This window comes from Chiloscyllium plagiosum, unplaced genomic scaffold (assembly GCF_037043375.1).
Source record: "Chiloscyllium plagiosum isolate Xiang-an unplaced genomic scaffold, Cpla_swu_hap1 HiC_scaffold_2, whole genome shotgun sequence".
NCBI lineage: Eukaryota > Metazoa > Chordata > Chondrichthyes > Orectolobiformes > Hemiscylliidae > Chiloscyllium > Chiloscyllium plagiosum.
Genome location: NW_028270140.1, coordinates 130,755,212 through 130,772,599, shown reverse-complemented (window position 1 = coordinate 130,772,599; position 17,388 = coordinate 130,755,212). Strand labels below are relative to the sequence as shown.

The 17,388-nt window shown below is 43.4% G+C and overlaps 1 protein-coding gene across 4 annotated transcripts in view; it reads left to right on the top strand.

Moving 5' to 3' along the window:
* The window catches only part of LOC122557630 (organic cation/carnitine transporter 2-like), a 178,126-nt gene that overhangs the window by 61,208 nt on the left and 99,530 nt on the right, over positions 1-17,388 (top strand). For all 4 annotated transcript variants that reach the window (XR_015750936.1, XM_043705422.2, XM_043705427.2 and 1 more), the window contains exons 2-3: positions 10,288-10,391; positions 11,852-12,006. Coding sequence is in view for 3 of the 4 variants with exons in the window: in XM_043705422.2 (XP_043561357.1) it covers positions 10,288-10,391; positions 11,852-12,006 (259 nt within the window). In the remaining variant the exon portion in view is untranslated. The remainder of the gene's footprint in view (positions 1-10,287; positions 10,392-11,851; positions 12,007-17,388) is intronic.

Genomic DNA, 17,388 nt, shown 5'->3' with positions numbered 1-17,388 from the left:
ACAATTTTCTGATTCAGTATGTGGATGTACCTACTAGAGGTGGTGCAAAACTTGACCTACTCTCGGGAAATAAGGCAGGGCAGGTGACTTCAGTGTCAGTGGAGGAGCACTTTGGGGCCAGCGACCATAAATCTATTAGTTTTAAAATAGTGATGGAAAAGGATAGACTAGATCTAAAAGTTGAAGTTCTAAATTGGAGGCAGGCTAATTTTGACGATATTAAGTAAGAACTTTCAAAACTGATTGGGAGCAGATGTTTACAGGTAAAGGGACGGATAGAAAATGGGAAGCCATCAAAAATGAGAAAATGAACATCCAGAGACAGTATATTCCTGTCAGGGTGAAAGGTAAGGCTGGTAGGTATAGGGAATGCTGGATGATTTGAGAAATTGAGGTTTTGGTTCAGAAAAAGGAAGCATATGTCAGGTATAGACAGCAAAGATCGAGTGAATATTCGCAGAGTATAAAGGAAGTAGGAGTATACTTAAGAGGGAAATCAGGAGGGCAAAAAGGGGACATGAGATAGCTTTGGCAAATAGAATTAAGGCAAATCCAAAGGGTTTTTACAAATACATTAAGGAAAAAAGGGTAACTAGGGAGAGAATAGGGCCCTTCAAAGATCAGCAAGGCAGCCTATGTATGGAACCACAGGAGATGGGGAGATACTAAACGAGTATTTTGCATGTGTTTACTGTGGAGAAGAACATGGAAGATACAGAACGTGGGGGATCGTGACATCTTGAAAAATCTCCTTATTAGAGAGGAGGTGGTGCTGGATGTCTTGAAATGCATAAAGGTGGATAGGTCCCCATGACCTGATCAGGTGTATCCTAGAACTCTGTGGGAAGTTAAGGAAGTGATTGCTGGGCCCTTGGTGAAATATTTGTATCATCGATAGTCACAGGTAAGGTGCCGGAAGACTGGATATTGGTTAACGTGGTACCACTCTTTAAAGAAAGGTCGTAAGGAAAAGCCAGGGAACTATAAACCGGTGAGCCTGACGTCGATGGTGGGCAAGATGTTGGAGGGAATCCTGAGGGACAGGATGAACAGGTATTTGGAAAGGCAAGGACTGATTAGGGATAGTCAACATGGCTTTGCGCATGGGAAATCATGTCTCACAAACTTGATTAAGTTTTTTGACAAAGTAACAAAGAAGATTGATGAGGGCGGAGCAGTGGACATTATCTATATGGACTTCAGTAAGACATTCGATAAGGTTCCCCATGGGAGACTGGTTAACAAGTTAGATCTCATGGAATACAGGGACAATTAGCCATTTGGACACAGAACTGGCTCAAAGGTAGAAGACAGAGGATGGTGTGCACGGTTGTTTTTCAGACTGGAGGCCTGTGACCAATGGTGTGCCACAAGGATTGGTGCTGGGTCCACTACTTTTTGTCATTATTATATAAACGATTTGGATGTGAACATAGGAAGTAGGTTAGTAAGTTTGCAGAGGGCAGGTGATTGAGGTGTCAGTGGTGGAGCACTTTGGGGCAGCAACCATAATTCTATTAGTTTTAAAATTGTGATGGAAAAGGTTAGAGGGTTTGGCTAAGAAAAAGAAGGAAGCATCTATCAGGTATAGACAGGATAGATTGAGTGAATTCTTAGAAGAGTACAAAGGCAATAGGAGAATACTTAAGAGAGAAATCAGGAGGGCAAAAAGGGGACCTTGAGATAGCTTTGGCAAATAGAAGAGAATCCAAAGGGTTTTTACAAATACATTAAAGACAAAAGGGTAACTAAGGAGAGAATAGGGCCCCTTAAAGATCAGCAAGGCAGCCTTTGCGTGGAGCCACAGGAGATGGGGGAGATACTAAACGAGTATGTTGCATCAGTATTTCCTGTGGAAAAGAACATGAAAGATATAGAATATAGGGAAATAGATGGTGACATCTTGCAAAATGTCCATATTACAGAGGAGGAAGTGCTGGATGTCTTGAAATAAATAGAAGTGGGTAAATCCCCAGGACCTGATCAGGTGTGCCCTAGAGCTCAATGGGAAGCTGGAGAAGTGATTGCTGGGCCCCTTGCTGAGATATTTGTATCAGCAATAGTCACAGGTGAGGTGCCGAAAGATTGGAGGTTTGCTAACGTAGTGCCACTGTTTAAGAAGGGTGGTAAGGACAAGCCGGGGATCAGTAAGCCTGACGTCGATGGTGGACAAGTTGTTGGAGGGGATCCTGAGGGACAGGATGTACATGTATTTGGAAAGGCAAGGACTGATTAGGGATAATCAACATGGCTTTATGCGTGGGAAATCATGTCTCACAAACTTGATTAAATTTTTGAAGAAGTAACAAAGAGGATTGATGAGGGCAGAGTGGTGGACATGATCTATATGGTCTTAGTCAGGCATTCTACAAGGTTCCCCATGGAAGACTGGTGAGCAAGGTTAGATCTCATGGAATACAGGGAGAACTAGCCATTTGGATACAGAACTGGCTCAAAGGTAGAAATCAGAGGGTAGTGGTGGAGGGTTGTTTTTCAGACTGGAGGCCTGTGACCAGTGGACTGCCACAAGGATCGGTCCACTACTTTTCATCATTTATATAAATAATTTGGATGTGAGCATAAGTGGTATAATTGCCAGGATTGGAGGATTTGAGCTATAGGGAGAGGTTGGATAGGCTAGGGCTGTTTTCCCTGGACCGTCGGAGGCTTATAGAGATTTATAAAATCATGAGGGGCATGGATAGGATAAATAGACAAAGTCTTTTCCCTGGGTTGGGGGAGTCCAGAACTAGAGGGCATAGATTTAGGGTGAGAGGGGAAGATATAAAAAAGACCTAAGGGGCAACTTCTTCACACAGAGGGTGGTACATGTATGGAATGAGCTGCCAGAGGAAGTGCGGGAGGCTAGTATAATTGCAACATTTAAAAGGCATCTGGATGGGTATATGAATAGGAAAGGTTTGGAGGGATATGGGCCGGGTGCTGGCAGGTGGGACTAGATTGAGCTGGGAGATCTGGTCGGCATGAACGATTTGGACCGAAGGGTCTGTTTCCGTGCTGTACATCTCTATGACTCTATGACTCTATGACACCAAAATTGGAGGTGTAATGGACAGCGAAGAAAGTTACCTCAGAGTACAATGGGATCTTGATCAGATGGGCCAATGAACTGAGGAGGAGTGGCAGATGGAGTTTAATTTAGGTAAATGTGAGGTGTTGCGTTTTGGAAAGACAAATCAGGGCAAGACTTATACACTTAATGGTAAGTTCCTGGGAGGGTTGCTGAGCAAAGAGACCTTGGAGTGCAGATTCATAGTTCCTTGAAAGTAGAGTCTCAGGTGGATAGGTTGGGAAGAAGACATGCTTTCCTTTATTGGTCAGACCATTGAGTATAGGAGTTTAAGAGGTCATGTTGCAGCTATACAGGACACTGGTTAGGCCACTTTTGGAATATTGTGTGCAATTCTGGTCTCCTTCCTATCGGAAGGATGTTATGAAACTTGAAAGGGTTCAGAAAAGATTTCCAAGGATGTTGCCAGCTATAGGGAGAGGCTGGATAGGCTAGGGCTGTTTTCCCTGCAGTGCTGGAGGCTGAGGGGTGACCTTATAGAGGTTTATAAAATCATGAGGGCCATGAATAGGGTAAATAAACAAAGTCTTTTCCCTGGGGTGGGGGATTTCAGAATCAGAGGGCATAGCTTTATGGTGAGAGGGGAAAACAAAAGGACCTAAGTGGCAACTTTTTCATGCAGAGGGTGGTGCATCTATGGAATGAGCTGCCAGAGGAGGTGGTGGAGGCTGGTACAATTACAGCATTTAAAAGGCATCTGGATTGGTTTATGAATAGGAAGGCTTTGGAGGGATATGGAGAAAGTGAGGACTGTAGATGCTGGAGATCAGAGTCAAAACGTGTGGTGCTGGAAAAGCACAACCAGTCAGGCAGCATCTGAGGAGCAGGAGAGTCAACCTTTCGAGCATAAGCTCTTCATCAGGAATGTCATTGACTCTCCTGCTCCTCGGATGCTGCCTGACTGGCTATGTTTTTCCAGCACCACACGTTTTGACCCTTAGAGGGATACGGGCTAATTGCTGGAAAATGGGACTAGATTAGGATTTCTGGTCGGTATGGACAAGTTGGACTGAAGGATCTGTTTCTGTGCTGTACATCTCTATGACTCTATGATAACAAACTCCTCATCTCTGGAATCATGCTAGTGAACCTCCTCTGAACTGCCTCCAATGCCATTACATCTTTCTTCAAATAAGGGGATCAAAACTGCCCACAGTACTCCAGGTGCGGTCTTACCTCCTCCCTACACTTCAAAAAGCTCTCCTCCTCCCTCTACACTTGAAGAAGCTCTCCTCCTCCCTCTACACTTGAAGAAGCTCTCCTCCTCCCTCTACAAGGATCTCAGTGAGTCCCTCTCTCACTGCACCTTTCTCCTAGTTGATCTTAACCTACTGCGGTCTCACCAAGTATAGTTGCAACAATACTTCCTTACCTTTACAGAACATTAATTTCTGAACATTAATTATCTGCATTTCAGATTATCCGAACGTAAAAATGCTATCTGTTGTTGGGACAGCATGGTGGCTCAGCCTTGCCTCACAGTGCAAGGGACCGGGGTTCGATTCCAGCCGCGGGCGACTGTCTGTGTGGAGTTTGCACATTCTCCCAGTATCTGCGTGGGTTTCCTCCAGGTGCTCCCGTTTCCTCCCACAATCCAAAGATGTACAGGTTAGAGTGAATTGGTCATGCTAAATTGTCCCATAGTGTTTGGGGATGTGTAGTTTCGGTGCATTAGTGAGGGATAAAATGTAGGGGAATGGGTCTGGGTGGGTTACTCTTCAGAGGGTTGGTGTGAACTTGTTGGGCCAAAGGGCCTGTTTCATTTTCAGAAATGATACTCATTTCTGAAAATGGAGACATTATCTATTTACCAAAGCTCCAGCTTTCTTGGTTGACTTGTGAGTTTCCTCTGAAATCAGCTTGAGTGGATTTTAAAACACACTGTCTGTCCTCCTGTTGCTAGAGCAGAAAATGTAATGTGCTGTAACAACTTTAGCTCACTGAGTTTTGGTTAGCTCCATGTTTTAACTCTGTACACAAGTGGCAGCGCTCCAGGTAATACTATATCTGAGAGAGAATTCAACAGTTAAGAGAAGGTTAAGTCAGATTCTGGCATCAATATTCAGCACACACATATTCAGACTGATCCAAAGTATTTTGTATGTTTGCCATGAACATGACAATCTGGCTTAATTCCAAGAAGCCAGTCGCAATCTTGTTGAGAATTCACAAACTGGCCATATTGCTCTGATGATATGAAGGGAAGATCCCAATCGTTCTTCACAAGACTTCGGTCTCTAAGTCATCCAAGTGTAAGAGATAATTTCTCTGTAGTCTGCCAAGCAGAACACAGAATATTTTACCATTGTTTGGATGTAAGGCTGGCAAATAGTGTTTCCAACTTTTCTTTCTCCTGCAGTTTTTTTGATGACACTTAGATTAGATTAGCTTCCTTACAGTATGGAAATAGTCATTTGGCCTAACAAGTCCACACCAACCCTCCGAAGAGTAACCCACCCAGACCCATTCCCCTACCCTATAATCACCCCTGACACTATGGGCAATTTACCATGACCAATTCACCTGACCTGCACATCTTTGGATTGTGGGAAGAAACCGGAGCACCCGGAGGAAAACCACGCAGACACAGGGAGAATATGTAAACTCCACACAGACAGTCGCTTGAGGCGGGAATCGAACCTGGGTCCCTGGCGCTGTGAGGCAGCAGTACAAACGTATTTTAACATCGAGTCGTAGAGTTGTAGAGCATGGAAACTGATTCTGTGGTCCAACTCGTCCATGCTGAACAGATATCCTCAATTATTCTAGTCCTATTTACGAGCATTTGGCACATATTCCTCTAAACTCTGCCTACTCATCTACTCAGGAGAAAATGAGGACTGCAGATGCTGGAGATCAGAGTCAAGAGTGTAATGCTGGAAAAGCACAGCAGGTCAGGCAGCATCTGAGGAGCAGGAGAATTAACATTTCAGTTCCTGATGAAGAGCTTATGCCTGAAACATCAATTCTCCTGCTCCTCGGATGCTGCCTGACCTGCTGTGCTTTTCCAGCACTGCACTATTCATATACCCATCCAGATGCCTTTTAAATGTTATAACTGTACCAGCATCCCCCACCTCCTCTGGCAATTCATTCCATTCATGCATCACCCTCTGTATGAAAATGTTGTCCCTTAGGTCCCTTTTATATCTTTCCCTTCTCACCCTAAACCTACGCCCCCTTGTTCTGGACTCCCTCACCCCGAGGATAAGACCTTAGCTATTCACCCTATCCATATCCCTTATGATTTTCTAAACCTCTATAAGGTCATCCCTCAGCCTCTGACACTTCAGGGAAAATAGCTCCAGCCTATTCAGCCTCTCCTTACAGCTGAAACCCCTCAACCCTGACAACATCCTTGTAAATCTTTTCTGAACCCTTTTAAGTTTCAAAACGTCTTTCCTAAAGCAGAGTATGAGGGTCGAATATTTGACTTATTAAAAGATTCATTCATGGAATCTGAGTGTCACTGGTTGGGCCTGCATTTGTTTCCCACCCCTGGAGAAATGTTGGTGAGTTCCCTCTTGAATCTCTTTTGTCCATGTGCTGTCATTAGATTCATAATGCTGTCAAGGAGGGGATTCTAGGATGTTGAACCAGTGACACAGAAAGGTTAATGATGTATTTCCCAGTCAGGATGTTGGGTGGCTTGGAGACAAACTTGCAGGTGGTGGTGTTCCCATGGAAATGATATCCTTGTCCTTCCAGATGGAAGTGGTCATGGGTTTAGAAGGTGTTGACTAAGGAGCCTTGGTGAATTTCTGCAGTGCATTTTGTAACTGTTTTAAGTATTGACGTTGTAAGGATTGTTGCAAATGCTTCAGCCTTACGTTTTGCACTGATTAGAATCACTACAGTGTAGATACAGGCCCTTCGGCCCAACAAGTCCACACTGACCCTCTGAAGAGTAATCCACCCAGACCGATTCCCCTACCCTATGTTTGCCTAATGCAGTGAAAGTATACATCTCTGAACACTATTGGCAATTTAGCGTGGCCAATTCACCAAACCTGCACTCCTATGGATTGTGGGAGGAAACCCACGCAGACACAGGGAGAATGTGCAAGCTCCACACAGACAGTTGCTCGAGACTGGAATCAAATCTGGATCCCTGTGAAGCAGCAGTGCTAACCACTGAGTCACTGTGATGGGCTGGAGTTTCCCTCATAAAGGATGGGGATATTTATGTAGCATCCTGCTCCAGTGAGTAGTTTAAATAACTTGTTTCTAACTGGGTATAGCAGGACGTTTGGTTGTGGAATCACTGAGCTCTGTCTGTCACTTACTGCTTTGCTGTTTGGCATATAATTAGTCCTTTTTTGTGGTTTCACCAGGTGGACACCTCATTTTTAGGTGCGCCTAGTTCTGTTCCTGAAATGTCTACCTGCACTTTCTATTGAACCAGGGTTGACCCCTGGCTTGATGGAAATGGTTGACTGGGAGTTGTGCCAGGCCATGAGGTTGTACATTGTGTTGGAGTACGATTCTGCTGCTACTCATAATCCAAGGAACTTCATGAATGCCCAGTCTTGAGTTGCTAGACCTGTTCTACATCTATCCCATAAAATACAATGCAGACAGGACTTAGCCTCAACATGGACTGTGAGGTGGTCACTTCTACTGATACCGTTATGGACAGATGCATGGACACATGCTTGTAAAAGCTAACTGGCTACAATAACAGAGTGAAGACTCAGAACTCAGAGGAATCCATGATTTTAGCTCCCTAACAAAATTGCTGAGTGTTTAGTGTTAACTTTGGTATGCAGGCCTGAGAAGTCTTATATCTGTTTGGTGGCACTGGAGACTGCTGTGAGAGTTGGAAAGCTAAAGGATGGAAATTGTAAAACTTACGACCAAGACAGTGGCAGGTAAAGGCAGAAAGTTGTTTGGGCGAGTTCAGACTCAGAAAAGGGAAAAGATCTTAATAGATTCAGAAAGTGACTTTGGAAAGGTAAGAAAGATTTGAGATGAAACAGTAGTTTGTCAGGACAGAGATGTAGTAGTGGGATCTTAAAAGAGGTGGTAACAGTACCTCAACAGAGAAAACCTTTTACAATTTCAGCGAGTGTAGGAGTCAGGAAGGTACTACAAGTGGGTCAGCAGTTCAGTGGTTAAAAAGATTGTGTGCTATCATAGAATTATAGAATCATAGAATCCCTACAGTGGAGAAGCAGGCCATTCGGCCCATCGAGTCCCATCACCCACCCTGACCCACCACCCTACCCTATCCCTGTAACCTTGCATTTCCCATGTCTAATCCACCTAACCTGCACATTCATGGACACTATGGGCAATTTAGCATGGCCAATTCATCTAACCAGACTGTGGGACTGTCACAAGAGATTACAGCAATTTGAGGATGAATTCCCACTAACACTATGTAATTGTAGATTGGCTATGATTACAGTGATGCCACATGCAGAGAGAGAGAAAACAACTGTCAAGGTGAAGAATTGTTTTCACTAGTCAAAGAGACACCAAAGGTCTCAAATTGAAGATGCACTTGCAATGCCAAAGTTTGGAAAATGATAGGCCAAGTGCTGAAAATAAATAATGAGGAGGTTGTTTTTTCCAGCACAGACTTATGGACTCATAGAGCCATAGAAATGTACAGCACCGACACAGACCCTTCAGTCCAACTCATCCATACCGACCAGATATTCTAAATTAATCTAGTCCCATTTGCCAGCACTTGGCCCATATCCCTCTAAACCGTTCCTATTCATATACCCATCCAGATACCTTTTGAATGTTGTGATTGTATCCACCTCCACCACTTTCTCTGGCAGCTCATTCTGTACATGCACCACGCTCTGCGTAAACAGTTGCCCCTCAGGTTCCTTTTAAGTCTTTCCTTTCCCACCTTCAATCTATGCCCTCTAGCTTTGGACTCCCCTACTCTGGGAAAAATACCTTAGCTATTCACCCTATCCATGGCCCACGTGATTTTATAAACCTCTATAAGGTCACTCCTCAGGCTCTGACTTTCCAGGGAAAGTAGCCCCAGCCTATTCAGCCTCTCCCTACAGCTCAAACCCTCCAACCCCAGCAATATCCTTATAATTTGGAGATGCCAGCACTGGACTGGGGTGTACAAAGTTAAAAATCACACAACATCAGGTTATAGTGCACCACCTGATGAAGGAGCGTCACTCCGAAAGCTAGTGTGCTTCCAATTAAACCTGTTGGACTATAACCTAGTGTTGTGTGATTTTTAGCTTTGTACATCCTTATAAATCTCTTCTGAACCTTTTCAAGTTTCACAACATCTTTCCTGTAGCTGCTGGGTCTTTTTTCTGTGCTGTAGGCCTCTATGACTCCAAGGACGCTACAACTACCGAAGTGTGTAAAGGTGAAGTGGTGTCTTGGTGTTCAGAATATTTAGCAATTTGCCTCAAGTAGCCATTGAAGCAGATTCTGGATACTGAACAAGAAAGTGGGCGCAGATGGTTCTTGGATTAAAAAAAGGTCAGTACAGGCAGTCCCCGGGTTGCATACAGATTCTGTTCTTGAGTCTGTTCACAAGTTAAATTGCATGCAAATCAGAATACAACACAGGACAATGGAAAGCAAGTAAATCCGGGAGATGTTTGCCAGTCAGGTCTTTAAAATTACAACCATGGAAGTACGAGCATTTGTAAGTTAAGCGTTTGTAAATTGGGGACTCCTGTAGAGTGTAATAAATGTGCTGTAACATTCAAATGAAGTATTCTTACTTGAGTAAGACATCAGAAGGCTATTGCTGGAAATGTGTTGCTGGAAAAGCGCAGCAGGTCAGGCAGCATCCAGGGAACAGGAGAATCGACGTTTCGGGCATAAGCCCTTCTTCAGGAAGAAGGGCTTATGCCCGAAACGTCGATTCTCCTGTTCCCTGGATGCTGCCTGACCTGCTGCGCTTTTCCAGCAACACATTTCCAGCTCTGATCTCCAGCATCTGCAGACCTCACTTTCTCCTCATCAGAAGGCTATTGAAAGCCAAAGAGTCACATCCCACTGTGCTGCAAAAAAAGATGAAAAGATGTAAACTGAGGAAAAGTTAAACATTTGCACAAGGTTTTAGATAGAGGAAGAGCTTTCCATATGAGATTTACAAGAATTTTATTCTAATGGTATTGTTTAAAGGAGTGTTCTCTTTTTTAAAAGGAGATTTTGTATTTGTATGATTATAATTATTTATTTCACCTTTTTTGCAGTGGGATCTAGTATGTGATAACAATTGGAAAGGTCCCTTTACCATGTCAGTGACTTTTCTGGGAATGACAAGTGGTGCGTTCATCTCTGGACATGTTTCAGACAGGTACAGCTATAATCCTTGTATTCAGCTTATACAGAAATTATTCTAACTATAGGTCAATGTCATGAGTCAATCCATTGGGAATGTAAATGCAGCTGATTGTTCACATTCACACCAGTGATGTCCAGTAGACAGGATTTCTTGGCTCATTAATCTTTGCTATTGGAATAAAAGGGCAACTTGAGTAAGTCAGACATTGGAAGTTCCTGAAAACAGACAGCAACAGTCTCGTTTCCAAACAAAAAAAAATTAAATTTTCAGAGTCCATTTCAATTCAGACACATTTCACTAGTCAGCGCTATTCTTCACTTTAAACCATTCAGAATAATCTGAACTTTGTTCCAACTCCGTGTTTTTTTTTCCCTCTATTTGTGCCGTCAGACATGCTTTGGTCTGAACTGGCAATACATTCCTCTGCCAGGGTTCCACCTTTTGAGTGTGTCAGCAATTTTAACCTGTACATTCTGCTGCAAAATTGACTTCAAGCTCCAGCCTTTGGCCTCTGGTGTAAAACTGGAAAATACTAGAAATACTCAGACATACGTGAAGGGAGATATGGAGATAATGGGCTGCCTTTTACAAGGCAAGGCATATTGCTCACTACCCAGTAGAAAATTTGAACATTTAAAAAGACCATACCCTAAGGAAATGCCTTAATGAAGTGACAGTGTGATTTCTGCCCCACAGAGTCAGGATTTGGAACTCAGGGGAAATATGGCCTTGTGGTAATGCCAGTGGGCTAGAGTCCCAGATGTTCCTTTGGGAACAACTTAATTTTCTAAAATCCTGAATCAAAAGCACATTGAAAAAAAATGCACCAACATCCATTAGGAAAGAAATTCACCAACCTTGCCTGATCTGTGTGTGTCTCTGATCTACAGTAATATGTTTAACTCCTAACTGCCCGCCTTGTGGGCGGCACGGTGGCACAGTGGTTAGCACTGCTACCTCACAGCGCCAGACACCCGGGTTCAATTCCCGACTCAGGTGACTGATTGTGTGGAGTTTGCATGTTCTCCCTGTGTCTGCGTGGGTTTCCTCCGGGTGCTCCGGTTTCCTCCCACAGTCCAAAGATGTGCAGGTCAGGTGAATTGGCCATGCTAAATTGCCCATAGTGTTAGGTAAAGGGGTAAATGTAGGGGAATGGGTGGATTGCGCTTCGGCGGGTCGGTGTGGACTTGTTGGGCCGAAGGGCCTGTTTCCACACTGTAAGGTAATGTAATCTAATATGGCCTAGAATTCTACTCAGTTCAAAGACACTTAAGGTTGGACAACTAACTGCAAACCTTGTTAGTGACACCCAGATCCCATGAAAGAATAACTCAGCCAAACTGTTCAGATCAAGATAGGTAAGTTTAATTAATGGGTGGGGTAGGGAAATTCTTAAAATCATGTATATAGAAATATAAAATGAGATAAACCATGTCAGTAATTGAACTTTTATATTTTCCCATTTTTTAAAGGTATGGGAGGAAAATTGTCCTTTTTGGAGCTATGATAATACAAACAGTCTTGAGCTTCATTCAAGTGGTTTCCTGGAGTTGGGAGGTGTTCTGCATATTGTGCTTTTTTATTGGGTTTGGAGATATCTCAAATTATGTAGCTGCATTTGTTCTTGGTAAGTTATTTTCAGTCTATAATTCACTAGAATCTTAATACAGCTTATAAAACGTAGTTCTTTACGAATATTTTTAATTTACTTTTTCAATGTTTTAAAAGTTGAATCTTGACAAATATGAAAAAATGGATTTATTTGGATTCTCCTATGCATATTTCTTTAAACAAAAGAACACTTAGAAATATCTGTATCGTCAATCATGGCATATAAGTTGACCTAGCACTCCTTTTTACAGTGCTAAAATGTTTAAGCATAGATTAGTGTATGTGTCAACACCAGTTAATATATGTACATTTAAGGCTATACGTGCATTAGGAGATTTTTCAGTACAGAAATACATATTTAGGATTGTGCTTGAGTTACATTTTGGTGATACAGACCGTGCTGTGGAGAAGTTTAAACCAAGACCACAAAGAGAAGACACAGCATAGTAACCATTGAACAGAGCAGAGTTCTCCAGTAAGAAGAATGTAACATAGAAAGCTAATTTTTTTAACACTTGCTAACTCATCAAATGACTACTATATTGAGGCAGCCTGGTGTAAATGAAAAACAGGTGCAAGAACGGAACACGATGACCAAGATTAAAGGCACCAACAATTTAGGGAACTCCCACTGGCCTGGTCTTGAGAAGGAGCATTCAAAACTAAATCACATGGTCACTTCAAACTGAGTATGGCATCAAGGAGCTCCACAGTAAGGGTATAATCAACTAGGAACATCGACTGTCCTGCTCCTCGGATGCTGCCTGACTGGCTGTGCTTTCCTAGCACCACACTTTCAAATCAAGGAGCTCCAGATAAACTCAAATCAATGGAAATTAAGGGGAAAACTCACTTCTGTTTTGAGACATGCCTGGCACAGAGGAAGATGGTTGTGGTTGTTGGAGGTCAGTCATCTCAGCTCCAGAATGTCTCCACAAGAGTGCCTCAGGATTACTGCCTGAGCCACGTGCCAATTGGCATAGGGATAAGAAAATTAGGGAAGTAAACACATGGCTAAAGGATTGGTGTGGGAAAGAGGGATTCCACTTCATGGGGCATTGGCATCATTTTTGGAACCGGGGGGAATCTGTACCGTTGGGACGGACTCCACCTGAACTGATCTGGTACCAATGTTCTAGTGAAGAGGATAAATAGGGTGGTCAGTAGGACTTTAAACTTCTGAGTTGGGGGGAAGGGAAAGTGAAAGCGACAGGGAGTATGGAGTTAAATGGAAAGATAAGCAGGAGGATAACATGTATGCTTGAGGCAGACTAGGAATGCAACAAAAAGGAAGGATAACTTAGGACATCTTATGACTTCCAATATCTCTAATGATAAGAAAGTTAACATTAAGGCACTTTACCTGAATGCTCGCAGCATTCGTAACAAAATAGATGAACTAACGGAACAGATCATTGTGAATGATTATGATGTGTTAGGCATCACAGAGACATGGTTGCAAGGGGTTCAGGACTGGCAGTTAAACATCCAAGGATTTACAACTTATCAAAAAGACAGGGAGGTGGGCAGAGGGGATGGGGTGGCCTTGTTAGTTAAGAACAAAATTAAATCTATGGCATTGAACGACATAGCGTCGGATGATGTGGAGTCTGTGTGGGTGGAATTGAGGAACCACAAAGGCAGTAAAACCATAGTGGGAGTTATGTATAGACCTCCTAACAGTGGTCAGGACCAGGGGCGCAACATGTACCGGGAAATAGAAAAGGCATGTCAGAAAGGCAAGGTCACGGTGATCCTGGGGGACTTCAATATGCAGGTAGACTGGGTAAATAATGTAGCCAGTGGATCCAAAGAAAAGGAATTCATGGAATGTTTACAGGATGGCTTTTTGGAGCAGCTTGTCATGGAGCCCACTAGGGAGCAGGCCATTCTGGGCCTAGTGCTATGTAATGAATCAGACTTTATAAAAGATCATAAAGTAAGGGAACACTTGGGAAGCAGCGATCATAATATGGTAGAGTTCAGTCTGCAGTTTGAAAGAGAGAAGGCAAAATCGGGTGTAATGGTATTACAGTTAAATAAAGGTAACTATGAGGGCATAAGAGAGGAACTGACGAAAATCAACTGGAAACAGAGCCTCACAGGGAAGACAGTAGAGCAAAAATGGCAGGAGTTTGTAGGTATAATTGAGGACACTGTACAGAGCTTCATCCCCAAGAAAAGAAAGATTATCCGGGAAGGGATTAGACAGCCATGGCTGACAAAGGAAGTCAGGAAATGTATCAAAGAAAAAGAGAGAGCCTATAAAGTGGCCAAGAGCACTGGGAAATCAGAAGATTGGGAAGGCTACAAAAACAAACAGAGGATAACAAAGAGAGAAATAAGGAAGGAGAGGATCAAATATGAAGGTAGGCTAGCCAGTAATATTAGAAATGATAGTAAAAGTTTCTTTCAATACATAAGAAACAAACGACAGGCAAAAGTAGACATTGGGCCACTTCAAACTGATGCTGGAAGCTTAGTGATGGGAGATAAGGAAATGGCTGGAGAACTTAATAAGTACTTTGCGTCAGTCTTCACAGTGGAAGACATGAGTAATATCCCAACAATTAAAGGGAGTCAGGGGGCTGAGTTGAGTATGGTTGCCATTACAAAAGAGATAGTGCTAGAAAAGCTAAAAGGTCTTAAAATTGATAAATCTCCTGGCCACGATGGGCTATATCCTAGAGTTCTGAGGGAGGTGGCTGAGGAAATAGCGGAAGCGTTGGTTGAAATCTTTAAAAAGTCACTGGAGTCAGGGAAAGTCCCGGATGATTGGAAGATCGCTGTTGTAACCCCTTTGTTCAAGATAGGATCAAGACAAAAGATGGAAAATTATAGGCCAATTAGCCTAACCTCGGTTGTTGGTAAAATTCTAGAATCCATCATTAAGGATGAGGTTTCTAAATTCTTGGAAGAGCAGGGTTGGATTAGAACAAGTCAACATAGATTTAGTAAGGGGAGGTCATGCCTGACAAACCTGTTAGAATTCATTGAAGAGGTGACAAGTAGGTTAGACCAGGGAAACCCAGTGGATGTGGTGTATCTAGACTTCCAAAAGGCCTTTGATAAGGTGCCACACGGGAGGCTGCTGATTGAGGTGAGGGCCTATGGTGTTCGAGGTGAGCTACTGGCATGGATTGAGGATTGGCTATCTGACAGAAGGCAGAGAGTTGGGATAAAAGGTTCTTTAACGGAATGGCAGCTGGTGACAAGCGGTGTCCCGCAGGGTTCAGTGTTGGGCCGCAGCTGTTCACGTTATATATTAATGTTCTGGGTGAAGGGACTGGGGGCATTCTAGCGAAGCTTGCCGATGATACGAAGTTAGGTGGACAGGCAGGTAGTACTGAGGAAGTGGGGAGGCTGCAGAAGGATCTAGACAGTTTGGGAGAGTGGTCCAGGAAATGGCTGATGAAATACAATGTGAGCAAATGTGAGGTCTTGCACTTTGGGAAAAAGAATACAACCATGGACTACATTCTAAACGGTGAGAACATTCATAAAGCCAAAGTACAAAGAGATCTGGGAGTGCTAGTCGAGGATTCTCTAAAGGTAAACATGCAGGTTGAATCCGTGATTAAGAAAGCGAATGCAATGTTGTCATTTATCTCAAGAAGGTTGGAATATAAAAGCAGCGATGTACTACTGAGCCGTTATAAAGCTCTGGTTAGGCCCCATTTGGAGTACTGTGTCCAGTGTTTTGGGCCCCACACCTCAGGAGGGACATACTGGCACTGGAGCTGTCCAGCAGAGATTCACATGGATGATCCCTTGAATGACAGGTCTAACATATGAGGAACAGTTGAGGATCCTGTGATTGTATTCATTGGAGTTTAGAAGGTTAAGGGGAGATCTAATAGAAACTTACAAGATAATACATGGCTTGGAGAGGATGGACGCTAAGAAATTGTTTCCGTTAGGCGAGGAGACTAAGACCCGTGGGCACAGCCTTAGAATTAGAGGGGGTAAATTCAGAACAGAAATGAGGAGACATTTCTTCAGCCAGAGAGTGGTGGGCCTGTGGAATTCATTGCCGTGGAGTGCAGTGGAGGCCGGGACACTAAATGGCTTCAAGGCAGAGATTGATAAATCCTTGATGTCACAAGGAATTAAGGGCTACGGAAGAATGCTGGTAAGTGGAGTTGAAATGCCCATCAGCCATGATTAAATGGCGGAGTGGACTTGATGGGCCGAATGGCCTTACTTCCACTCCTATGTCTTATGGTCTTATAGGAGTGTCCTAGGCCCAACCATCTTCAGTTGCTTCAGAAATTACGTTCCCTCCTCCATTAGCTTGGAAATAGGGTTGTTCGCTGATGATTGGACAATACTCCGCACCATTTGCAACTCCTTAGATACTAAAACAGTCCATGTTCAAATGCAGCATGACCTGAACAACATCCAGGCTTGGGCTGATAAATGGCAAGTAACATTTACACCACAGAAATGTCAGGCATTGACCATCTCCAATAAGAGACATTATAACCACCACCCTTTGAAATTCAATGGCGTTACCATCACTGAAACCCCAATATTTTGGGCATTACATTTGACCAGAGCCTGAACAGAATGAACCATATAAATACAATGGCTACAAAACCAGGTCAAAGGCGAAGAATTATGTAGCTGGTAACTTACTTCCTGACTCCTCAAAGGCTGTCCACCACCTACAAGTCACAAATCAGGAGTGTGATGGAATATCCCCCACTTGCATAGATGAGTGCAGCTTCAACAACCCTCAAGGTTGACACCATCCAGGTCAAATCAGCCTTTTGATTGGTGCCGCATCCCACAAACATCCACTCCCTTCACCACTGACAGTGTTCAGTGACAGCAGTGTGTATTATCTGCAAGATTCACTGAAGAAATTCACTAATGGTCCTCAGACAGTACCTTCCAAATCCATGACCACTTCCACAGAATCCCTACAGTGTGGAAACAGGGCATTTGGCCTAACAAATCCAAACCAATCTCCAAAAAGCATTCTACCCTGACCCAACCCCATCCCCATCCCCATCCCCATCCCCATCCTCCATTCCTGTAACCCTGCATTTCCCATGGTCAACACACCTAACCTACACATCTCTAGACACTATGGGTAATTTAGTGTGGCCAGTCCACCTAATTGGCACATCTTTGGACTGTGCGAGGAAATCTAGCAGAAATCCAAGCAATCACAGGGAGAATATGCAAACTCCACACTGAAAGTCACTCAAGGGTGAAATCAAACCTGGCTCCCTGGCATTGTAAGGCACCATTGAGCCAATGTGCCACCCAGTCTGGAAGGACAAGGGAAACAAATATATGGCATCATCACATGCAATTTCCCCTCCACACCAGTCACCATCTTAACTTGCAAATGCAAATATATCACTTTTCCTTCAGTGTTGCTGGATCA